The 26,555-nt window shown below is 44.4% G+C and overlaps 1 protein-coding gene across 1 annotated transcript in view; it reads left to right on the forward strand.

Annotated features, from left to right (window-relative positions):
* TIAM1 (TIAM Rac1 associated GEF 1) overlaps nt 1–26,555 on the forward strand; it is a gene marked incomplete at its 5' end in the record, with an annotated part of 524,442 nt that overhangs the window by 387,936 nt on the left and 109,951 nt on the right. Inside the window, 2 exons of the mRNA XM_081234975.1 lie at nt 15,205–15,652; nt 21,942–22,114. Of these exons, the coding sequence (XP_081091101.1) occupies nt 15,205–15,652; nt 21,942–22,114 (621 nt within the window). The remainder of the gene's footprint in view (nt 1–15,204; nt 15,653–21,941; nt 22,115–26,555) is intronic.

Raw genomic sequence — 26,555 nt, forward strand, 5'->3', positions numbered from 1 at the left:
TTGTTTTGTTTTTAAGTATTCAAAATCTCAGGTTTCAAATTTTATTTTGGAATTTTAAATCCCCATATACAAGTCGTCTGCGGATACAGTTTTTTTTTTTTTTTTTTTTTAACCACTGTAGATTTCTATATTAGAATAATTGAAATTTACTATATCTTCCTCTGGGTTGATATAGGTTAAAGGAGTCTGTGTTTGACCTTTTCCTCTTCTTTTTTTTTTTTTTTTTTTTACGGTATGCGAGCCTCTCACTGCTGTGGCCTCTCCCGTTGCGGAGCACAAGCTCCAGACGCACAGGCTCAGCGGCCATGGCTCACGGGCCCAGCCGCTCCGCGGCATGTGGGATCCTCCCGGACCGGGGCACGAACCCGCGTCCCCTGCATCGGCAGGCGGACTCTCAACCACTGCGCCACCAGGGAAGCCCTTCCTCTTCTTTTTTAAAAGATATTTTAAATTATTTTTTTAGGCTGCGCTGGATCTTAGTTGCAGCATGCATGCAGGATCTAGTTCAGCCACCAGGGATCGAACCTGGGCCCCCTGCACTGGGAGTGCGGAGTCTTACCCACTGGACCACCAAGGAAGTCTACAAGATATTTTAAATTGTGGTAAAAGTACACATCACATTTACCACCTTGGCATTTTTAAGTGTATGGTTGAGGGGTATTAAGTACATTCACACTGTTGTGTACCCTTCAATTTCAGAGCTCTTTTCATCTTGTAGAACTGGCAATTCTGTCCCCATTAAACAATAGTTCTCTGTTTCCCCCTTTCCCCAGCCCCTGGCAACCACCGTTCTACTTTCTGTCTCAGTGAATTTGGCTCTAGAGACCTTGTAAGAGTGGAATCATGTAGTATTTGTCTTTTTGTGACAGGCTTATTTCACTTAGGTTGATATCCTGAAGGTTCACACGTTGTAGTATGTGTCAGCAGCTCCTTCCTTTTTAAGGCTGAATAATATTCCACTGTATGTATATGACACTCCCCCGACAGCCCCCAGTCATCCACTGAAGGACAAGTTTTGCTGATGGTGTCCAAGCCAGGTATCCTGGCTCCACCTCTTCTTACCTGAGTAACTTTGGGCACAATTTTTTTTTAATTAATTAATTTATTTATTTATGGCTGTGTTGGGTCTTCGTTTCTGTGCGAGGGCTTTCTCTAGTTGTGGCGAGCGGGGGCCACTCTTCATCGCGGTGCGCGGGCCTCTCACTATCGAGGCTTCTGTTGTTGCGGAGCACAGGTTCCAGACGCACAGGCTCAGTAGTTGTGGCTCACGGGCCTAGTTGCTCCGCGGCATGTGGGATCTTCCCAGACCAGGGCTCGAACCCGTGTCCCCCACATTGGCAGGCAGATTCTCAACCACTGCGCCACCAGGGAAGCCCTGGGCACAATTTTTAAGTCTCTGGAAGCCTTAATTTCTTCATCTGTCAAATGGGAATAATAATAAAGTTTCTGAGAAAATGGAACGTGAAGGCCAGCGCTTGGTACTTTAGAAGCTACCCATAAGGGACAATCTGTAAGTTGTTGTAATTTTCATTATTAGTAGTGTTGTATGAGTTGAGGACTCGAGGTAGTTTTATGTTTATATCAAACTTTGTGTTAGAAACAAAATTATTAAAAAGGCTGATTCTGAGGTTTGAGAAGGTGAGTGTGAATGTTGCATCTAGATGCACTCCTTGAATTTTTATCCATCTCTCTTCTGAAGCGAGATTATGATGATAGAAACGACTGAATGACCCCGCTGTGGTCCCTCTGGCTACCCTGGCCAGGCTCTTCCTACACTGGCAACTTGACAGGTTGGGACGCAGGTGAGATAGGTGCCCTATTAAAGGGTCACCTGAAAGGCACTGCAGGCTCTGTCCTGAAGGCATCGCCAGATTGGCACTGCAGACCTGATTGGAAGAAATGGTCTCCTGGCCCTCAACATTTAAAAGGAACCTCACCTGTGACTGTCACTTTTACCTGGAACAATGCTAAGTTAGTGCACATTCTGTGTAAGATTTGACGGGGTGCCAGGTGGTATTCTGGCTCCCTATCTCCAGGTCTCCAACACGGGGGGACAGTTGGACCTCTGCTTCCCCCCATTCCCCACTGATGGGGCTGTGAGCCTTTGAGTCATGGCCACCCCCAGAAGAGGGGCAGAGCCGTATCACTGAAAGTTCTCATGTGTAACTGTTGTACGACATTTCCATTCTTTGGCTTGTCGCCTTCTAAAATTGTTAGTCTATGAAAGTGAGATCATCTCAATGTGGCGTCTCATAAAGCACTGTGGTAGCTTAATGTAACGCAAAGTACAACGGACTAGGAATCCTAAGAAGGACATTGCGTCCCGGCTCACTCCTTACTAAACGGTGATCTTGGGCAAGTCACTCCATCCCTGGCTCCTTCTCTGACCCGGGTGAGCGACACCAGCCTCTGACAGAGCCATTAGGAGAACCAAGTGGGATTCCATGCATGGAAGCCTTTTGCCGAGTGTATAAAGTGAACGGAAGTCTTATTTTTGTATCGACTTTACGTGTTGAGTGAGGATCTTTAATGACTTGAAACAAACCCCAGAATTATGCACAACACTGTCCATCCACCCACACTTCCTAGTCTAAGTTTGGCATGTTCATCCAGCGCAATTTCTTGAGAACCCACTATGTTCCAAACAGTGTATTTTAAGAGGCAGTGGGTGTGGAGGCTTCCTTGAAAAGAATTCTTTTTTTGTTGTTGTTGGTAAAAGTTTCTGACCCAGGGGCCCTCTCCAGCATGTTTGGATCGTAGATATTAAAGCCTCCTCATCTGCTCTGGTGATGTGGTTGAATCTGTAATAGTCTTGTCAGCAGTTTTACTCTCCAGAAAAGAGCTCCTGGCAGGCATTTGGCCAAGGTCATGGCCGCTGAGCCTGAGAGACAATATGTTTTATCTGAACTAACATGAACAACATCTTTTTATTTGAAAATGATCAAAAAATGTGTCTGCCACACAGTAAGTGCTGAGAAATTATATTTGTCCAATTCAATATACTTGAGTACGTGTCGTGTACCTCCTGCATACAAGTTTTATCTTGTGAGTCAGTCTGCTACTCATTTGTTGGGAGGATTTACCCAGGCTACTGAAAGTGGAGTTTATTTGTACTGACTTCTGTAAAATCCCGAGTAGCTTGCCCCTTGATTCAGTGAATGCCTCATTGGTATTTTGGCCTGAACTTTACTCTCAGTGTTTCCATGGTTAATGGACAGAGGAAGGGGCAGCCTGGTGTCAGGCAAAGAAGAGGTTCTGGAGTCCAGCAGGTCTGAGCTTGTAAGTTTGAACCCTGTTACCTGTTGGCTGTGTAACCTAGAAGGATCTCAGTGTCTCTTGAATGAGGGTTCCACGCGGGAATGAATGTAAAACTCCTGGCACAATATCTTGCATGTATTAGATGCTCCGTAAATAGTGGTTATGAGTTATGATGGTAAAGTTTGGTTTAATTGTGTAGAGTTCAGCTCTCTTGTGTCTCTAAGACTATCAGTGGGTGAGGTGGAGAGAGGAAACTGCCATTCGATGGAGTGTCCTTGAGCCAGGTTCTGTGTTTGAAAGGGAAGCTTTGGCTTGGAGCTGTCCTGCATGTCGCCTGAGGAGGGCTTCATTCATCCACTTGGGAGATGAAAGAATGTGAACAGCTGTGCTGAGGATGTCTCAGCGGGCCGCCACCTTGGGAGGGAGCAGGGGGGCTCCCTCAGAGCTCCTCGCGGGGACGTGGCGCTGGTGCTAAGGTTTGTATGCTGGTCCAGCTTCTGACACCCTCTTCACGCCGTGGTATATGGAGTGGGATCGACAGAAGACAGAGCTCCTGGCCCCTGAGCACCTCTGCGGGGGTTCATTTCAGCCTGATTGCGAGTTGCAAACTCTCCCATCGCTTTTCAGGGGAGGAAGTCAACCTAAGGAGATTAGGTGACAGGGTCTCACGACTGGATTGAAGTCCAGGTCTTCTGACCCACAGACCAGGGTCCTTTCTTCAGAAGCAAACCCACACCACATTGGCTCCCCATGTTCAAACAGGTTTCAGCTCACGTGCCCTCAGATTTTAACATCAAAATGCCCCAGTTCTGGTTCAGAAGCCAAACAGGGTGGTGGGCTGAAAAGAAAATAGTAACTGTCCACTACCGTGGCCCGAAACAGAGGTCCCTGAGAGAGATGACCAAAGGCGACTTTACTTTTTATTTGTATTTTTTTAATTGAAGTATAGTTGATTTACAATGTTGTGTTAACTTCTGCTGCTGTACAGCAAAGTGATTCAGTTATACATATATATACATTCTTTTTCACGTTCTTTTCCATTATGGTTTATCACAGGATATTGAATGTAGTTCCCTATGCCACACAGTAGGACCTTGTTGTTTATTCATTCTATGTATAATAATTTGCGTCTGCTAATCCCAACCTCCCACTCCATCTCCCCTCCACCTTCCCCTCGGCAACAAGTCTGTTCTCTACATCTGAGTCTATTTCTGTTCCATAGATAAGTTCATTTGTGTCATATTTTAGATTCCATACGTAAGTGATATCGTATGGTATTGTCTTTGTCTGACTTACTTCACTTAGTATGATAATCTCTAGTTCCATCTATGTTGCTGCAAATGGCATTATTATTATTATTTTTTTATGGCTGAGTAGTATTCCATTGTATATACGTACCACGTCTTCTTTATCCATTCATCTGTCGATGGACATTTAGGTTGTTTCCATGTCTTGGCTATAGTGAATAGTGCTGCTGTGAACATAGGGGTGCATGTATCTTTTTGAATTATAGTTTTGTCTGCATATATATGCCCAGGAGTTGGATTGCTGGATCATATGGTAGCTCTATTTTTAGTTTTTTGAGGAACTTTCATACTGTTTTCCACAGTGGCCACACCACTTACATTCCCACCAACAGTGTATTAGCCTTCCCTTTTCACCACACCCTCTCCGGCATTCGTTACTTGTAGACATTTTAATGATGGCCATTCTGACTGGTGTGAGGTGATATACCTCATCGCAGTTTTGATTTGCATTTCTCTAATAATTAGCGATGTTGAGCATCTTTTCATGTGCCTGGTGGCCATCTGTATGTCTTTTTTGGAGAAATGCCAAAGATGACTTTAGAAGGCTCTATCCCTGATGACTTTCTTGCTTGGATAAGCAAGTTAATAGGATTGGTGATTTCAGCAAGATAAAGGGTGCAGCATGATCAGAAGATCTTGAGTTCCTATAAAAGTTGTGTTGATTTTTAAAATTTTGTTTTGTTTTACACTTAGTTTAAATGGTTCAGGGATAAATATGTTCCCTGAGCTGAGAACTGACATCACCAGCCAAGAGATTCCTAACCTTTGGTCACAGATTCCTTTGCGAATCAGATGAAAAATTTGGATCTTTTGGGATCAACACAAGAGACCACCCTTTTGCATATCATTTCAGGGGATCCATGGGTCCTCCAAGGTCCATCGAGAAGCTTCTGGTTAAGAACCTCAGGTTAATTCTTTTTTTAAACTAATTTTTATTGGAGTATAGTTGCTTTATAATGTTGTGTTAGCTTCTATTTGCACAGCAAAATGAATCAGCCATACATATACATAACATCCCCTCCCTTTTGGATTTCCCTCCCGCTTAGGACACCACAGTGCATTAAGTGCATTAACTCCACTTAATGCACTGTGGTGTCCTAAACGGGAGGGAAATCCAAAAGGGAGGGGATGTTATGTGTATTCCCCTCAGTTGTCTATTTTATACATAGTATCAATAGTGTATATGTATCGATCCCAATCTCCCAATTCCTCCTACCCCATTCCCTTCCCCCTTGGTATCCATACATTTGAAGAACCTTAGGTTAATTCTTCGTGAAACAAAATATTTTCATATAAAGTCCATTAAAAAAAAAAACCTCTCTTCTTTCACTGCTCCTGTTTGATGCTTCTTTTTTGCCTTCGTTTTGATTTTGCTTTTTCTGCCACGTAAGTTAAGCAATGAGATATTTATTTTGAACAACAGCCCATCCATTTCAACAAGAATATCCCTTTTCTTTGCCAAGATCTTTTTTTGAGGAGTGGGAGGGTGAGAAGGTAGCTGAGAGATGGCTTATATCAGCAGTTCTCAGACTCCTTTGTACTCTTAAAAAGTGTTACAGACTCCAAAGGGCTTCTGTTCGGGTGGGTTATATCTATAAATATTTATCACATTAGAAATTGAAACAGAAATGTAAAAAAAACTTGTTAATTCATCTTAAAATAGCAGCAATAAACCATTACATGTTCATATAAGTAACTTTATTTTTAAAATTTTATTTTCTAAAATTAAAAAAAAAAAAGCCAGGAGAAGGGCACTGTTTTGTATTTTCGCAACTCTCTACAATTTCTGGCTTATCAGAAGACACTAGAGTCTCATATCTGCTTCTGCATTCACTCTCTTGCGACATGCTGTTTTGGTTGGAGTATATGAGGAAAGCCTGGCTTCGAACAGATAGGTGGTAAAGGGAGGACCTTAGGGACCCCCTGAAATTATTTAAGGATCCCTGGTCCTCACTTGGAGAGCTGTGTATTTATGCTAATATAGGTTGGGGAGGTCCAAGCCTTTGAAAATCACATTCTTAGTTTAGTCCGTGAGGAGAGGAGCCTCTGTGTCCCTCAGTGTAAGTCATGTCCCACCGTAATATGTCATTGCTGGTTTCCCAGCATAACTGAGGAGGATAAAGGGCTGGGAGCGGGAGCTTGGAGGCCTCCCAGCCAGCCTGCTGTGCAGCCCTGGGAGCGTCTCCACGGATCCGCAGGGCCAGAACTTCGGAAACGCCCACCAGCTTTTCTCTCTGTGTTGGGGCCCAGTGTGCTTTGAACTTCCTGTTGACAGAATATCTAGTTTGGGCCATAAAACAGCCCAATATGTCTTTCTCACTTTCTCTCCTTTTAAAAGGATGAAAGAAAAAACATGTAAGGGAGCTCTGGTTGTCTCCATAAAAGACGTAATAAACCCGGATGGCTGGAAGATGTCGAAGTCAAGCTTTCCACTTGGGGCTCATTTGTGACTTCAACTGGAGTTGAGCGTGAGTTGAGCCTGGAAATGACTAGATCTTTAAATCAAACTAAAATGTGTTCCATGAGAAACGCTTTTCTTGGTTGGAGAGGAGGGTGTAAGATGAACAGCAGTTAAGTTGTTCAACAGTGTTTGTGGTGTTTTTTTTTGGAAGTGCCTACGCCATGCCAGGCGCTATTCTTGGTGCTTGGGATGCATCAAGAAGAGATCCCTGAGCTCACGAAGTTAGTTGGGGTGAAGTGGAGGTGTGTCTGCAGCAAACAGTTAGCATAACAAGTACATGACATGCTATGGGAAAAAGAGAGCAAGGTGAGGAAGAGCGGGCAGTGGGGAATGCGCGGCAATTCTGGATCAGGTGGTTGGGTCGGGCCCCGCCCCTCGGGATGGGATGACTTGGGTAGGGATTTGGAAGTGAGATGGGAATTGGCCATTGATTTGGAAGGTGGGAGTGTGCCCTGCACCTCTGAGGAAGAACAAAGAGGCCAATGTGGCTGGAACAGACTTGGGGACGGTGGTGCAGGGGGAAGGGGATGCTGCAGAGAAGCTGCATGGGGATTGGAGGAGGGAAAGAGAAGGCTTCCAGCTGTGGGAAGAGGGACTTTGAGTTGAACCTTGAAGGATCAGTATTCCTGGAATTCCTGGACGCAAGAAAAGTTGGGAGCATACACCGGCATGAGTTCTTCAGTTTCACTGGTGGCTGGGTGCATCCGAAGGTCCAGTGCTAAGGCTGGACATCGGTGGAGGGCCTGGATGGACAGCCTTGGGAGCCCTCACCTTGCTCCTGGGAGACTTACCCAGCCATGGCACGCAGGATGGATTGATGGGAGGAAGGTAGTTAGAACAGAGTCTGTGGCTGAACCAGGGATGTGGCACTAGGAAAAGAAGAAAAGGGACTAGGGATGTGATATATCCTGAGGTGGTGAGGAGGGGAAGGGTGACGACAGGGTTTGAGACAGGCACATAGAAAAACAGATGAAAGGAGAGAAGATGATGCACGGACTTAGACATAGAGCTGTCTCCAATCTGGAGTTACCTGAAGCAAGATTTCAAGCATTTGCCAACTTACTTCTGAGACTCTTTGGGGCAGCAGTGAGAGCTTCAGCAGCTGTAATTGAGAGAAATTTTGAGACACTCCGTTGTGACTCATTAGAGAGGATGGGACTGAGTGCTGGAAACTTTAAAGGGTGTGGAGATTGTGCCTTAGGAAGGAAAGAGGAAGGAAATAGAAACAGGGTTTTAGAAATGTCTCAAAGGGGGCTTCCCTGGTGGCGCAGTGGTTGAGAGTCCGCCTGCCGATGCAGGGGACACGGGTTCGTGCCCCGGTCTGGGAAGATCCTACATGCGCGGAGCGGCTGGGCCCGTGAGCCATGGCCACTGAGCCTGCGTGTCCGGAGCCTGTGCTCCACAACGGGAGAGGCCACAACAGTGAGAGGCCCGCGTACCGCAAAAAAAAAAAAAAAAAAATGTCTCAAAGGGAGCTGGGACACATGTAAAGAGGCTAAGAGTGGGAGGTCGAGAGGTACAGTTTACAAACTTCAGAATCAAATTCAGAATGGCCCTGGCTATTTGTGTAGAGAGAGGAAAGAAAAAAACCTTACACTGATGGCAAATGGATACTGCAATATTTCTGTAAATCAAGAATGGCAATTATCAGTAGCAGAGCCTAGCAGTTACTTACAGCATAGGAAACATCATTTTCTTAGTTTATTGTGCAGTTTTGCGAATGTGAAAATAATTCAAGGGGATTACATTGGCTGGCACCAGCGTTGGTGGGCCTGTGTAATTTTCCCATGAGGCCTTGTTTTTCCCAAGTTCCTCAGCAACGCCCATTCTTTCATGTTAGTGCAGGAAGCTAGTAAGTGAGGTCAGGCAGCGTCTTCTCTCCTTGGGCTGAGATGTAAGTAAGGCTGAGGATGGACATGACAGTAATTAGAGTTAACACTCTTGTGCAGGTACCGTGTGCTGGGCACCGTTCTAGAAACTTGTGTTACCTCAATCTCACATCCTACAAAGTGTCTTACAAAGTAAATATTGTTGCTATTCCCATTATACAGGTGAGGAAACTGAGGCATGGATTGGTTCAAAATAACTTGCCCAGACATGACATTTGCTGTATTGAGATTACCACGGGAGGGTATACTAAGAGTATAGTATAGTATAGTACTGAGCGTACCAAGGAGAGAATGTTGAAAACCAAAGACAGTGCTTATGTGTGTGCATGTGTGGCCGAGGGGAGTCTTTAGATTTGGGGGATAAGATGAAGATGATAAGCCAGAGGGGGAATATTTTAGAATTTAATGAGGCAGAAATTGTTCTAATTCAAGGCTTCTGCAGGTCAAAATCTCCTCCCCCAGGGACGTCCCAGGTGGCCCAGTGGTTAAGAATCCATACGTCCACTGCAGGGGGCGCGGGTTCTATCTCTGGTTGGGGAATTAAGATCCTGCATGCCTCGTGGCATGGCCAAAAAAAAAACCAAAACTCCTCCCCCCCCCATTGAAATTCTGTGAACTCTTTTCTTCTGTATTTACCTTCTCTATACAGGTGTTTTGAAGCAAAGCTGGATTCAACGGGGAAATTAAACAAAGTGACCAACATACCAGTTTCTAATTGCATTCGACTTGTAACTACAATTTGCCAATTGACCCTCCTGGTCCCTGACTTGTCCCAGGGCCCTTGAACTTTGTGGCTAATTAGCTCTTCAAAATTGTGTTCACACATCTTTAGCACAGCAAACCTGTCCCTCAGAGTCTTTCTAAATTCCCCGGTTGAAACAACTTGAGCCTGTGCCACAATGTGTCTTTAGCCTATGTTCATGCTGGGTGACCCTCCAGTTTTCAAGGCAGTGAAAACAGGCTTTGAATTTACCTCTTGCTGCCTCCACTTTAGTACCAGAGCTCATTTAAGCATTTGCTGCCTGGCTAAAATGACAAAGAAAACTCTTGCCTGGCAGCTGTCGAATGTTTTGGGCAACAGCTGGCCACTTGTGCATCCAATGGGAAAGTGCATGCATTCATGCTGGGAGACTGCCAATGGAATGGAAATCGGCGAGTGCTCGAAGAATCTGGCTTGGGAGGACTTGTCCAGGGAGAGAGGGATTTAAGAGCTTCTGTATTCCATGAATGTTGTTTATAATTGGAAACCTCTTCAGTGGAGTGGTTCTAACATGGGGAGTTTATTTTGAGCTATTTTTAGGAAATCTTTGGCTGGATCATGCACCATGTTAGGGGTTCTTTCTCTGTCTAGCTAGGGTCTTACCATTTCCCTTGACCTCCTCTGACTTCTGCTTTAAATTTCGGTATTTGGTTAAATATTCTAGGACTGATCGTATGCTAAGACATCTATCTAGAGAAGGAGGAACATGCCTTGCATTTGCCATAAAGACTGCTGGGCTTCTGTGGGAATTTTCCCTGGGGTTGATCATCTGGATTTCTTGCTGTTGGAAGAGTGGGGTGGTTGACAGGGGCTTTTTTTTTTTTTTTTGCTGTATGCGGGCCTCTCACTGTTGTGGCCTCTCGCATTGCGGAGCACAGGCTCCGGACATGCAGGCTCAGCGGCCATGGCTCACAGGCCCAGCCGCTCCGCGGCATGTGGATCTTCCCAGACTGGGGCACAAACCCGTGTCCCCTGCATCGGCAGGTGGACTCTCAACCACTGCACCACCAGGGAGGCCCGACAGGGGCTTTTAAGTGTGGGGAGAGTCAGGTTTCTCAAGTGTGAAGTGTCCTTGAGATGGAGGTTGGGAGGAGGAGGAACCCTTTGGAAAGATGCACCAGGAATGTTTGCATCACAATGATGCTGTCTTTCTTCTGAGCTATTGGAAGCCGTATCACAGTGGCATGCATCCTGCCATTTGAGAAGGATGGGCATTTAGGATGCAGCCTTGGAGCACTCTTTCAGTGTGTAAACCTAGTGCCTCTACATCAGTGTATCTGTCTTTGGTTTGTTCTAGAGATTCTGAGGCCTATAAACTTGTAATTCTCGTGTGGCACTTAGGCATCTGGAGCCCTGCTGTAGATGACTGTCTCCCACACTCAAGGTGTAGGGGGATGTGGAATCCCGTTGACCATTCAGGTGTTGAGCAATGCCTCTGGCTGGGTGGACATCATTTCCCACGATGCTGGAGCAAGGGTTTCTGGGTATTTGGCACCTCCCAAGCTTCATGACCAAATAGAGGCCGGAGCTGGGCAGCCACCGTCTGTTTCTGGACAGGCTGGGTCCAATATCAGTGGGAGGATGTGTACCACTTAGCCTGCTTAACCACCGTGGAAACAAGGTGGAGCTGGCTTGGATCACAGATCGGGAACATTCTCCAGTGGTTACGCTCCCAAAGTGTGCCAGCTCAGCTGGGGCCATTAGGTCTCTTACCTGGAGTAATCACTTCTTTGCTCGGTTTAATGGTCATCCCAGAGTTGAATACACGCAGCCTGGGCCATTGCAAGGTTGCAGTGTCAGTTGGCATGAGCACGTGTTCAAGTCTGACAAAGAGGTGGTGAGTGTCTATTGAGGCCTCAGCTCTTAGTTTCAGTAGAGACATCAAGGCATTCTGTAGGAGTTCATGGTTTGTGGGGATGTAGTAGACTGTTAAGAGACATGCCTGTCCAGTGTCTGCCTCTGTTTCCCTCATCTTCTTTTTCATCTTCTCTTTCTCCTTCCGTCCACTTTTGAGTCTGAGCTCTTTGCCGGGAAAGTCAAGGCATATAGATGCACAGTCACTCAGTTGTGCTGGGAAAACCTAGAAGGGGCACTGTTGCAAAACAGAGGGGAAGGCATGGAGTTGACTTTTGAGACAGGATCCAGTCAGGTGCTCCCTGTGGCTGAGCCATGGGGCCATCTTGTCAGAGTGGAAAAGGTCGTTGGAGGCATGGGCTCCAACCTCCAGTCTACCACCTGCCAGACTTGTGACTTTCTGAGCCTCAGCATCTCCATGCATTCACCAGGGGGATGGTTTGGCAAGGTTCCTTCCTGTTCCAGAGCTCTGGGAATTACAAGATGCCTGGAATTAATTTCTCCTTTTTGTTCTGAAGTCTTTCTCTTATGACCTAGAGAGGATACCTGTGTAGCTGATCTTTACCTGTCTTACAGAGGAGCAGCTCATCTTTTTTCATTTTTGAGGCGAGTTTATAGCTGATTTTGTCACTTCCTCCAGAGAAGGACTGAGGCCTGTGAAAATGAATCCAGATGTTGGTGAGAATCACACAAACTCCGCATCTCCCACCACCCATGGTTATCTTGAATAGTCAGTGATGGCCAGATTTACTTATTAGATCAAAAGGGATATGTATGGTAAATGTCCTTGCCAGAGAGAAATGTGCGTTGGTAACAGCACTCTCCTGTTTGTATAGAGGACTTTGACCTACTAGATCTGGGTCCTTGATGACCGTTGGTGGCGGGTAACAGGCAGGACAGCAGATGGCCAAGTGGCAGAACCAACAGTCACAGGGTCTGCGTCTGAGCCGCATCCATGTTTTCTTTGACACTCTTGAGTCCCTCTACATCCCAGGGACCTAAACTCCATTGCAAATATCATTGGTCCTTAGAAACTCGCTTAACCACTTCCTGCTACTATGTCCCTTCTTACCTCCTCTTTGTTTTTTCTTTTCTTTCTTTTTTTTTCAAAAAAAGTTTTAAAATTAATTAATTAATTTACTTATTTTTGGCTGTGTTAGGTCTTCGTTTCTGTGCGAGGGCTTTCTCTAGTTGTGGCAAGCGGGGGCCACTCTTCATCGCGGTGTGCGGGCCTCTCACCATCGCGTCCTCTCTTGTTGTGGAGCACAGGCTCCAGACCCGTAGGCTCAGTAGTTGTGGCTCATGGGCCCAGTTGCTCCGCGGCATGTGGGATCTTCCCAGACCAGGGCTCGAACTCGTGTCCCCTGCATTAGCAGGCAGACTCTCAACCACTGCGCCACCAGGGAAGCCCCTTCTTTTCTTCTTTTAAAATAAACTTTTTATTTTAGAACAGCTTTAGAATTACATAAACATTGCAAAGATAGTAGAAAGGGTTCCCATATACCCCGCACTCAGTTAACCTTGAGCTCTTGGCCGAGGTGGTATTTGCCAGGTTTTTCCACTGTCAAATTTCTACCCTTTGCACACTGTACTCCTTGTTGTGTGTTTCTGTGTTTTTTGAAGGTGTACAATGTGATGATTTAATATATGTATATACTGTGAAATGATTACCAAAATCAAGTTAATTAACATATCCATCACTCACATAATTACCCCTTCCTTCCTTCCTTTATCTCTCTCTCTCTTTCTTTCTTTTATGGTGAGAGCACTTACAATTTACTTTCCTAGCAAATTTCAAGGATACAACATGGTATCGTTAACTAGAGTCATCAGGCTGTATATCAGATCCCCAGAACTTATTATAATAACTAAAAGTTTGTAACCTTAACCAACCTTAACCAATGTCTCCCCATTTCCCCGGGCCCTCAGCCTCTGGCAACCACCATTCTACCCTCTGGTTCTGTGAGTTTTACATTTTTACATTCCGCATACAAGTCAATCATACGGTATTTGTCTTTCTGTGTCTCCTTGGCTTGTTTTCATGTCTGGCCCATTTTAAGTTGCTCACTTAAGATCTATTCATGATGCAAGTGAACTCTGAGGGCCCTAACTTAGAATTGACCAGGTGAGATGTGCGGAGACATGGGCACAAGACCTGTCTGGGCCTCGTGCAGGATGCTATTAGTATGTGGCTTGGTTCGTTCTGCCTACCCCGCCATTGCCTCTCATCAAAGATTTGAACGCAGGGCTTCCCTGGCGGTGCAGTGGTTGAGAGTCTGCCTGCCGATGCGGGGGACACGGGTTCGTGCCCCGGTCCAGGAGGATCCCACATGCTGCGGAGCGGCTGGGCCCGTGAGCCATGGCTGCTGAGCCTGTGCGTCCAGAGCCTGTGCTCCGCAACGGGAGAGGCCACAACAGTGAGAGGCCTGCGTACCGCAAAAAAAAAAAAAAAAAAAAAAAAAAGATTTGAATGCAAAGCATTGATTTATATGGCAATCGCAATAGCCCGTTTGTTTTAACATTTTCAAACCGTAATTAACTATTTATGAGACTAAAGGCTCAACAAGTGGTTAAGCCCCCAAACCACATATTAATTTGCCATCTCTTCCTATGTCAGACTCACATTCCGATTCTCTCCCTTTGAGTAAAACCAGTCTAATTTCTTACCCATGAGCCTGTCGAGCTGTGCTGTCATTATCTTCCCTTGATGACTACCATTATTTAATCATTGTTTATGGAAATGCCTTTAGCACTTCAGAGCAATTAAGATTCTGATTTAAGAACAGATCTGCCTGTCCCGGAAATGTTCAACATGCGAGCAGGGGCAGTGCTTTGGAAGTTCCAAATGTTTTTAAACTGGGAATGGATACCCGCCACATCTTGGCAGTGCCCCAAACTGTCACTTGGCCCAGGGGAGGTGAGTAGCTTGCTTCGGGCTCCTAGCATCCCACCTTTGAAAGGGCAAGGTAATCGGAGAGCCTGCATTGGAGCTGTGAGCCCCACAGACTTTTTTTAGCTCAATGTGGAGTGAGAAGCTGCTTGTTTTCAGGCAGCGAAGCTGATTGGAGCCTGAGGACTCTTCCCTGCTCCTGGGCTGTGGGTCCTTGCTGGGTGAGTGGGTGAGGTAGCACATTAGTTATCTTTTTAGTCACCAGATTGTAGAATAGACCCCTAACTAGGCCCTTTGTTAAAAAAAAAAAAGTTATCAGTGAAGACTTCATTATCCCTTGGAACCCCCTACCTCTGGAATAACTCATCAGCCAGCAGAATTTTCTGGAACTCCAGGCAGGCTGATGAGGGTGAGGGTGCCGAGCTCAGTCAGCAGGGCAGTGGGAGCATCTCAATAGCTGATTTGCCAATTACCTAATTACCTAAGTCAGATAATTGATAAGTTTTCTGAAATCGTGCTTGCTTTTTAAAAATGTTTCTTGAACATTCCAAATTGTTGACATTCATACCGGGGAAGCTTCGTGGTTTTCCTGAGCTGCTCTCTGCAGGCAAGTTGGGTTTGTGCGGGTCAGGGGAGTGAGGAATAATTGGTCCTGGAGAGGCTGGGAGCAGCGATGCCCTGTGGGTTGCCTGCAGCTACACAGCCCCTGGCTGGACCGACAGGAGCCCCTGGGTTACTTCTCTGCATGACACACGTCTTCTTTTTTCTCCCTTTCGGCTCCCAAGGATGTTAATGCGGGCGAAGGTAGCGAGTTTGCCGACAGTGGGATCGAAGGAGCCACCACCGACACGGACCTCCTGTCCAGGCGATCCAATGCCACCAACTCCAGCTACTCACCCCCCACCGGCCGCGCCTTTGTGGGCAGCGACAGCGGCAGCAGCTCCACCGGGGACGCAGCCCGCCAGGGGGTGTACGAGAATTTCCGACGGGAGCTGGAGATGAGCACCACCAACAGCGAGAGCCTGGAGGAGGCCGGCTCGGCGCACAGCGACGAGCAGAGCAGCGGTACCCTGAGCTCCCCGGGCCAGTCCGACATCCTGCTCACGGCCGCGCAGGGCACAGTGCGTAAGGCCGGAGCCCTGGCAGTCAAGAACTTCCTGGTGCACAAGAAGAACAAGAAGGTGGAGTCGGCCACCCGGAGGAAGTGGAAGCACTACTGGGTGTCCTTGAAAGGTGAGAGGGGGAGCATCCCTCCTGCGGTGCTGGGTACATCCTGTGCTCTGTGGTGCACCTGTGAAAATGATGTTTTTCAGTTACACGGAACTTCTATTTCATGCTAATCTCAAAACGTATTTTGTGGTGCTAAGAATACTTAACATGAGATCTACCTTCTTAGCATAGTTTTGGGTGTAACGGTATTGTTGACTAAGGCACACAGTCGTACAGCACACCTAGAATGTAATCATCTTATCGAGCTGAAACTTTATGTCCCTTGATTAGTCACTCCCCATTTTCCTTTTCCACCAATGTTGTATTTTCTTTACTGTTTCACCGTTAAGCTATTGGAGCCTCTCGTCTAGTTTTCTCATATATACAGCTGGTTCTACTGACAGTTTGAAAGACTTGAGTTCCAAAAGAATATTTTTTTGGAATCATTCCAAAACGTGTGCCTTCTGAAGTGACTGTTTTGGAGGGAAAAATCACTGGTTTGAATCTTACGAAATTGTCATTTTGGGGGTAAAAAATGATGGAATATTGCTAATTTCATAGGGTTCAACCCAGTGCTTAATGGAATGTCTGAGCCATCTATGTTTGTGAAAAAGTCACTGTTTTATGGTCAGACTTTGAATATTTGAGTGTGTGTGTATATATATAGATACATATCTATATACATGTATATATATTTATATACAGTGGTATATCTATATACCATTGTCTTTCTTTTCATTAGTAAGCATAATACATTCATGTCTTGCTATTCATTATCGCTTTACACACAATTTAGAAGTATGTATATGTATTTTTGCACATCTGCATATATCTTGGTAGTGTAGAAATTGTAACACATTTGTGAGCTCTGTGTTTTAAAAAGAAAACCACTTCTCAAGACTGCTTAGAATCTTTTTTTTTTTTTTTTTTTTGCGGTATGCGGGCCTCTCACTGCTGTGGCCTCTCCTGTTGCGGAGCACAGGCTCCGGACGCGCAGGCTCAGTGGCCATGGCTCACGGGCCCAGCCGCTCCGCGGTATGTGGCATCTTCCCAGACCAGGGCACGAACCCGCGTCCCCTGCATCGGCAGGCGGACTCTCAACCACTGCACCACCAGGGAAGCCCCCACTTAGAATCTTTGACACAAGCTGGATTTGAAGCAGGGTTAGTAAATGGCAGGATAGGTTAGGTTAATAAGCATGAAGGATGGGTCCAGGAGGAAGAAGCCTGGGCTCAGCTGGTGTGGTGCACCCATGACTCCATCTGATACTGGATTTCACCAACTGTGGCTGGTGTGGAACAACCAATCCTAGAGGCATGGAACAGCCTAGAGCTCTGTGCAGTGGTGTAAACCCCCCAGGGACAAGCAGGGTTGGGGTGGGCCCCATTACTAATGCTGCCAGCTGTTGCTTCAGTACCTGGTGAAACAGAAAGGGAGCATGTTAATTAGACTCTAGGTCTTGCTGAATGTCACTGAGACCCACAATGACAGTGCCTCAAGCAAGACAGAACTTTATTTCCCTTCCACCTAGCAGATGTGGAGCGTCTAAGAGTGATGGGCTGACTCTTTGCTGTTAAGTCATCCGGAAGCCAGAATTCCTTTTGTCGTTGCTTAACTGTCCCTAGAGCATTGTGTTAATCTGAATGATTAGGATAGCTCACCAGTGGGTCCAGGTTCCAGCGGAAAAAATGGAAGTGGAGGGTGTATCCCTCTGCACTGAAGGTACAACCTGGGAATTGCCTGCATCTCTTCTTCTTCCATCGCGTTGGCCAGAAATGAGTCCAGCCTAGCTGCAAGGGAGGCAGGGATGGGCCCAGCGAGCACTGGGGTTTCTATTACTGCAGAAGAAAGGGGGTTGTGTGTTTTAGGCAACAACCAACTGTCCCATAGAGGAGTCTTTCCTCTTGACAGCCAGTGCAGGGTAGCTTCCCCTACTGCCAAGGGCCTGAGTGTCTGATGTTGCTGCATGTTTAGGGTGGGATGATGTCTTTCTCTTCATGTCTAGTTTTTAAGACTTGCTGGGTTATTTCATCTTGTTACTCCACTTCCAAGGATGTCTTAGGAAGAGTCAGATTCTTTCTCATGTCCTTTTCTCATTCGGAAAGTCTACCTTAGTGGTTTCAAAGTTTGAATAGATGTGGAATTCTGGCAGCCATAGTATCTTCTGTGGAAAATCACAGGAATTACTGATATTAAACTTTAAATTTTATTTTCTATGCTAAATCAAATACCATAATATAGTCTATATAAGGTGTATATGAAATTTTGAACACACATTTGAAACAGGAACATTGAATTTGAGCACATTCTATCAGTTTACACATACGCACAGCACACTTTGCTTTTAGTTTTCCATTGTGAATTGGGAAAAGTGTATTTATTTATTTTTTTTTGCGGTATGCAGGCCTCTCACTGTTGTGGCCTCTCCCGTTGCGGAGCACAGGCTCCAGACGCACAGGTTCAGCGGCCATGGCTCACGGACCCAGCCGCTCCGCGGCATGTGGGATCTTCCCGGACCGGGGCACAAACCTGTGTCCCCTGCATCAGCAGGCGGACTCTCAACCACTGCGCCACCAGGGAAGCCCGGGAAAAGTGTATTTGATGTCATGGTTCTGCTTGTGAAACACAGATGTTCGTTCTTTGGGAGCATTTTGGAGAACTGCTACTGTTCTTTCTCACGCGGGACCTGCCTTGGCTTAATTTAGAGGCACTACAAGGTCATGTCTGAGGGCCCTGCTCTCTGCTCCTCCTCTAAATGTCCACACCACTGGACGCTGCAGCCTCTGTTCCCTTTAGCAGCCCACCTTATTGTTCATTTTGTTAACTAATGCTGAGTTTTTAACAACATGATTAGAAGACCACCTGCAGTCACGGTCACCTGAGATGCTTCCTGGGTTATATCCATACCTGCCAAATCTCACAGTTTGGAGGTGGGGCCCTGTATTAGTCCCTGTACTGGAGCTGCTATAACAGAGTACCACAGACTGGGTGGCTTAAACAAAAGAACTTTATTTTCTCACAGTCTTGGACCCTAGAAGTCTCAGATCAAGGTGTCATCAGGTTTGGTGTTTTCTGAGGCCTCGCTCCTGGGCTTGCAAATGGCCGTCTTCTTCTAGTATCTTCACGTCCTCCCTCTGTACCTGTCTATGTCCAAATCCCCTCTTTTTTTTTTTTTTTTTTTGCGGTACGCTGGCCTCTCACTGTTGTGGCCTCTCCCGTTGTGGAGCACAGGCTCCGGACGCACAGGCTCAGCGGCCATGGCTCACGGGCCTAGCCGCTCTGCGGCATGTGGAATCTTCCCGGACCGGGGCACGAACCCGTGTCCCCCGCATCAGCAGGTGGACTCTCAACCACTGCGCCACCAGGGAAGCCCCCAAATCCCTTCTTCTTATAAGGACAGCAGTCATATTGGATTAGGGCCCACCCTTATGACCTCGTTTAATTTTAATTACCTCTGTAAAGACCTTATCTCCAAATACAGCCATATTCGGAGGCCCTGGGTTAGGACTTCGGCATAGGAACTTGGGGGCATATAATTCAGCCCATGACAGGCCCGGAATTTGTGGTTTAAACAGGCTTCCCAGGTGATTCTTACACTAAATATGAGAATAGCACTGTTAGTGGCGTAGAATAAAAATAATTAGGTGGTTTTTTACTTGGGACGTGGAAGCGGGGGCTGTTTTGTTTCTGCTGTTCTTTAGAGAATAAATGATCAAGGAAGGCAAGGTGTGGGTGCTCAGCCCACACACCCATTAGAGGAGGGAGGCTTCACTTTCTTGGTGACCCAGATCTGAGTGACACAATCTGTCAGGATCCAGGCCCAGAGCACAGAGCTGCCGAGTCCTTTGCTTCTTACTCCTGACAGGTCCCATTATATATTGAGAAACTTGGGGCTTGTCCTTGCCATTCAAAGGCAGGGCTTGCTGCTGACTTGGGCTTGGATATGGAGAAATAAAAAGCAGAGTACCTGGGAACCGTAGGCTAGAAAATTCTCCAAAGTTTCTTTCACTTTTGACAGAATAATTAATTTTACAAAAAAAAGGTTTTATTTAGAATTAATCTCTGGAGTGTCTCCATCCACAACTGAAAAGCATACAGATTATGTTCAAGTGAAGATGAAGGTAAATGGACCTGTTACCAGGGACCACGTGGTTCCCAGATTTGCTGCTTCTCATTAGTCTTAAAATTGGAGCATGTAGATAATTGAGTACAAGCTGATTTTTAACCACCCACTGTCACGGGCGATTGTAAACCAACGTTGAAAAATTATGAAAAGAGCAATTTGGGAAGACATAAGATGTTCAATGTGTGGATGCCCCGTGTCCATTATCTATAGGCTTCAGTGTCTGTTCTCAAACTATGGTAAAGCTGTGTTGCTCTTTTTCTTTTACGGATCTGTTCATCATTAGTGTAATATTAGTCCTAAGGATTATTTAGAGCAAGGTTTCTCAACAGAAGGCCTAGTGACATTTTCTGGATAATTCTTTGTCATGAGGCCTGTCCTGGGCATTGTAAGATGTTTAGCAGCATCCCTGTCCGCTACTCACCTCCTTCTGTTCCCCACCCCCAAGTTGTGACAGCCAAAAATGTCTCCCGACTTCACCAAATGTCCCTCATTCAGCAAGACTGCCCCACCTCAGGAACCTCAGATTTGGAGGAAAAGGGCCTCCCCTTTCCATTTCTTTTCTTTTTGTGTCTCTGAATCTATGTTAGCTTAAGACATGGAAAGAGAGGTATAGATGATTCCGAATGTGACCTCTGTGTTCCTGTAAAAACTTGAGATCTTCAAAATAACAGGAATTATAAGAAAAATAGGGTTGGGCCAGAACACTCCGTAAGTATATAATTAAATTATAGGTAAGCAACTTATTACTACAAAACTTTAAAAAATAGAAAACAAAACCCTACTAAAATTACTCTCATAACATTCCTAATTTCCAACAAGAAATATCACAGAAAACGTACAGCCTGAAGAAAAAAAAGTGACTATAACTTGAATGGATTAGAGGAAGAATTGAAACTCCTGAATTATGGAGACAAGGACAATAGTTATAAAACCATGAAATTCAGGAACTCCGTGCAGTAGACGTTTAGGCAGAGCTCACGGTCAGGCTGTACCAAGGCAAACACTGTGAAACGAGTGGGCCTCGCGTGCCAGCGTGCTGCATGCGGCTGTGCTGGGGGACATTGCATCCAGCAGCTGTTACATGCTCCTGTGAAATATTACGGGCTAGGAAAAATCGCCTTTGCACTCATGTGACTTTTCCATTGATCCCCATCGTTCTACGTTGTCAGTTACGAATTTGCTGTACGGAAGCTCATACTGCAGGCACGTAGATGGTACTTGGAAGTCTTTGTGATTCACATAAAGGGTGGCCCTTTTTTGTGGTAAGAAAGGCGCTGAAGACGGGCCAAGTGGCTTATGTTGACGTTAAAGAGTCAGAAAGCTGGGCCCAGGTTTCCCCTGAAATGATGACTTGAGAGCAAGTGCTCAGTGAGTAATTACTAATAAAGTGCGCCTCACGTGTAGGCCGTGATGGGGGGTATCTATGGAACCCAACTTGCCACAAATGTAGGAGAGGTTTCTATTGCTCCTGTCTCATTTAGTTTCACAGTATAATTAAGTGTGGACCAGGCCTCTGGCCTCCCCCAGGCCTTCATATGTGTGCCATGCATTTCCTCTTCCAGGAGGGACAAGGACATGGCTGATCTCTAGAAAAACATTTTATAGAAAAGATCTGAGACTGAAAGTCTGTCATTTCTTTCCTTATCCTGAAAGCACCTAAAGCCAGTGTTATATTTTGTTTTCTCCAAGGGCATAATCAAAAACCCCAATAAATTGTGTTCTCTGGTTGCATATCTTGTGAGACATATTGGGAGAGACTCCAGTGGGGCAGAACTGGTGCCGGTCCTCCCTCAGCGGTGCTTGCTGTTCAGGCCTGAGGAGCTGAATGTACAGCCACCACTGGCCAGAGGAGCCATCAGACCCCCATATGCCTGTGAGGATATCTGTCACATTCTAAAACAGGAAGTAAGATCTTAAAGAACTTGAGGGCATGAATGATGAAACTGTGATTTAAGAGTCTTAACACAACATTGTAAATCAACTACACTTCAATTAAAAAAAAAAAAGTCTCTGTCCAAGCCCATCCAAGACTTAGTACAAGCATAGCCCCATTCTCTTTACTTCCTAGGTTTCACACTCATTTCCAGCCCTTTCCTGGTAACAGGGCACAAGCAACAGTTTCCACTACAGACTTTTTGGTTGCATGAGCCCCAAATACTCACGCGGACCCTCATTCTGTTTCCTCAGGGTGCACGCTCTTTTTCTACGAAGGCGATGGTAGGTCTGGAATAGACCACAACAGCATCCCCAAGCATGCCGTCTGGGTGGAGAACAGCATCGTGCAGGCTGTGCCTGAGCACCCCAAGAAGGACTTCGTCTTCTGCCTCAGCAATTCCCTGGGTGATGCCTTCCTTTTTCAGGTTTGTTGGGCTTCTCCTTTGCAGAGCATTTCAGATCTCTTACCAGATACCTTCGTCTCCTGCCCATGTACCTCACCCTGTTTTCCTTTGAGTGGTGAGTTCTATCTTTTGCACATTATAGGAACAAAAACGATGAATGACAAAATAAATGTCTGTACTGAGTTCCAGGAATGATTGAACTCACCCAGAGGCCTCCACAGTGAAGCCCGAGGAGGGGTGTGGGTTGAAGGATTTTTCACTGTAGTCTCGATATCATTTGTGTAGCACTTTAGAGAAGGGATCATGAATTCCTTAATTTAGACATGATTTGTGCTGTCAAAAGTTTTCATCATAATATGTTCTCTTCTAATATTACTCATAAAGTAAAATCATGACATAGCAGAAATGACTAGCTATACCCAGCCAGTTTCTCTTCCTCATCTTTTCAGAACTTCGTACTGAAAGTTCTTTAAGGTTGATGGTTAATTGTATTAAAACATACCAACCTGCTTATCACTTAAGGGTTAACATTTGCTTCTATAGGGAATCCTTTGAGTTTGGTCAGTTGTGATATACTTTTTGTGGTGTTAGTTAGGCTTTCTTCATTTATTCCCATAATACAGGAATTCCTCAAGCCTTTATTCCATGCTTCCTATATGCTATGCATAGTGATATTGAGAATACCAAGAAGATATTTTGATACAGTTTCTACGCTTGAAAGTGTTCACATATAATATGGAAGACAGACATTGGAATGAATTGATCTTTATGATGTGGTAAACCTTGACAGTGAATGGTAAAGGAAGAGTAGGGATGAACTGAGTGAAATTGACAGTGAGGATATTCCATGCCACAGAGAGAGTTGGAATAAAGGCATGGCAGAGAGTAATAGGTTATTTCACCATGTTTCTGGGTTTGTCCCCTATAGTTATTTCCATTTGGGCAATTAAAGTAAGAAATATAAAGTAGTAATTTTTTGTGTGAACAGTCAAAAAGCATGTATTTTTTCTTTCTTTCAATCTATGATGTAAAACACACATAAGGAGGAGTGCACAAACATGCATTTATTGCTCAATGAAGTGTCACAAAGTAACCACCACCCAGGACAAGAAACAGAAGGTTCTAGCACCCTACAATGTTACATGAATACATGCAGCTTACTGGTTGAATAGAGTGAACATGTATTATATTATCTAAGCCAGAACACTTCTGTTCATCTGGGAATGTCTTCATTTCTCCGCCATGTTTGAAGATAGTTTTGCTGGATATAGAATTCTTGATTGACAGTCTTATTTCAATGCTTTGAAAATGTCACTGTATTGCCATCTGGCCCTCATAGATTCTAATGAGAAATCACCTGTTAATCTTAAGAGGATCCCTTTTATAGATAAGTTGCTTTGTTCTTGCTACTTTGGGGATTTTATATTTGTCTTTAAATAGTTTGATTATGATATGTTTAAATATTGATTTCTTTCGGTTTATTATATCTGGAATTCTTTGAGTTTCTTGCATGTACTGATGTATATACATGTTTGAATCACATTTGGAAAGTTTTCAGCTGTTATTTTTTCAAATAATCTTCCTGCTCATGTCTCTTCTCTCTTCTCCTTCTGGGACACCTATTATGTTTAAGTTAGTATGCTTGATTGTGTCTCATAGATCTCTGAGACTCTGTTCATCTTTCTGTATTCTTTTTTTTGTTTTGTTGCTTAGACTGGATAGTCTCAGTTGACCTACTTCAAGTTCACTGATTCTTTTCTTTTTTTGCCAGTTCAAATCTGCTCTTGAGCCCCTCTGTTGAATTTTTCACTTCATTTATTCTACATTTTAACTTTAGAATTTGTATTTGGTTCTTTTTAAAAGAGAATAATTTTTATTTCACTACTGATATTCTCTAATGATTGGAGAGATTACCTTAAGTGCCCAGAAGTAATAAATCTCTTACTCTTTCCCAAGGACCTCTGTATGTACCTCTTCAACACTTAGGCAGTTAGTTTACAGCTCTGCCGTAGTCTTCACCTCTGTTTGCACAGAGCCTCGAGATCAGCCTGAGGGGTGAGCACAGGGCCTTCTCAGGGTTTTCTGAGCATGTGTACAGTTCTGTGCATGTATGTGACCTTCTAAATTCTAAGGACTATGGATATCTTACTCCCCAGCTTTTCCTAAAGTTTCTCAGTCAACTCTGTTTTGCCCCAGCTGTTACCACAACCTCAGGCAACTGTGATATTAAACAGTTGTCACTGATTGCTTTTTACAAACCGACCTGGAGTAAAGGGTTGTGTACATGAATGAGTTCTGAGTCAAGTCAAATAGCTACAAGCCCTGTGAATGGGGATTTCTTATGCAGTATTAAACAGGTCAGATAATGACTTTTCTGAGAATGGTGTTTTGGGGGAGCTCCAAACCCATTCTGCCCCCTTCAGTGGCTGTTTGACTGCTGGTTTTCACATGAATGTGGAGATAGAGAGATGACGAGAATAGTGCAGTAAGATACCCTTATACTTAATATTGTTACTGAGATTCAGCCTTTTTTTTTTTCAATAAATGCACCTCAATTAAGTCACAAGACTTAATTTCCGGAGTTCTGAAAAAGTCCATCTTGACAGTTTTTGCCAGTGTTGTTATTGCTTTTATGGAGGATCATCTTTTTGAGGTTCTTATTCTCCCATTGCTTCTGATGGACTCATGAGGACACTTTAGAGACTAGACAATTTTAAGAGTTATAGCAGCACTATTAACAGTTACGCCAGGATAATAGGCATAAGTTTCAATAGTCCTAGGCTAACTGAGATGTAGGACAACCTTTCCATATGTACATTTGAGTTGACCCCAGTTTGTAGGGATCCTGAGCAGTATTGCTATGAGTATTCATTCTTCTATCTATGTTCAGGATACATTTGTCCACATTTCTTTTGGTACATACCTAGGACTGCCATTGCTGGGTCATGGGATATATGCACACATTCAAGTCTCCTAGATACTGTCAGCTTCCAAAATTATTGAAATAATTTATGCTCCCATCAGCAGCCTAGGAGAATTCCAGTTCTTCCTCATCCTTGTCCACACATGTTATTGTCAGATCTTTTTTTAAAAACTCTTAGTATGAAGTTGAGCACATTTTTATGGGTTTAATGACTATTTCAATATCATCTTTTGTGAAGTTTCTATTTCAGTCTCCTGCCTCTTTTTCCATTTAGTCGTCTTTCTTCTCGATGATTCATAGCAGTTTTTTACATATTTTGTATATCATCTCTTTGTTGACTATATGCATTGCAGATATCCTTTTCCATTAGGTGGCTAGCCTTCTACTCTCTTAAAGTTATTCTTTGTTATACCAAAACTTTTAGATTTTAATGTAGTCTCATTTCTCAAGTCTTCCCTAATGGGTAGTGCTTTGTGTATCCTATTAAAAAAATCTACATGCTCTGTTTCCTGAAAATATTCTTCTACATAACTTATAAACCATTGTGTTTCCAAATCTAGCATAGCTTTTTATTAATTAATGGGATATCTTGCAAATGAGGAAATGCCTAACTACTTTAACAATAACAACAATAATAACATTATTATGATACCAGCAGTTATCTTTTACTGCGCCCTTATTGTGTGCCACTGCCTTGAAAGTGTTTTACAATATGAATCCACTTAATTCTTCCAGAAATCAGTGAATTAGATTGTGTATCCATATTTTGACTAATTGATGTGGATTGTGTACCACCTTTTGTGAAGCTAAGGCTTACAGAGGCTAATGATTCGATGTCAAGTCACAGTTACTGAGTGTTGGGGCTGGATTCAAACCAAGCCTCTCTTTCGCCGAAGCCCCTTATTGTCTAAGTATATTATTTATCCCATTACTATTACTACTTACCCTAAGAAGAACATGGGCAAGAATCAGTGATTACAGTAAAAAGTGACTTTTTCTCATTCTTAGAATTAAGCCACTCACTGGGAATATTTCAAAACTAACTTGATTTTGGCCATTCTTGCTTCATTATACAGGTTAGATGATAATCTCATTGATTTCAGGATACTCTCTTTTTTACCTACACACCCATGATGTGAATTCCTTTTGAAAGGACTTTCCTGGCCATAAAATTGCTAATAGAATCTGAATACCCATTAGGTCACATTGAATAAAATTCTTTTGTGGCAACATAGGACCTTATTCATGAAAACCTCTGTGTCCTCTTGTTTTGGTGAAATTTTTATGCTACTTACGTGGGATAGAGCACAAAATGAACCTTTTCAGAGGAAATTACTGCTCTTTAGGGTCCATGAGGGCATTTTCTACCTTCTACTTATTGTAATCCACATGACTCTGGAGGGGCTGAATTTGAAAGGAACCTGTGTGTGTAGGGGGTGAGGCTAAAGCGAGGGAGATCAAGCACGATTATGGAAATAATTTGTAGGTTATTCCAGCCCCAGGGCTCAGTTCAGCGCACACAGTTTCCGGAGCTCGTAT

This window comes from Mesoplodon bidens, assembly GCF_964165515.1.
Source record: "Mesoplodon bidens genome assembly, chromosome: 5".
NCBI classification, from domain to species: Eukaryota; Metazoa; Chordata; class Mammalia; order Artiodactyla; family Ziphiidae; genus Mesoplodon; species Mesoplodon bidens.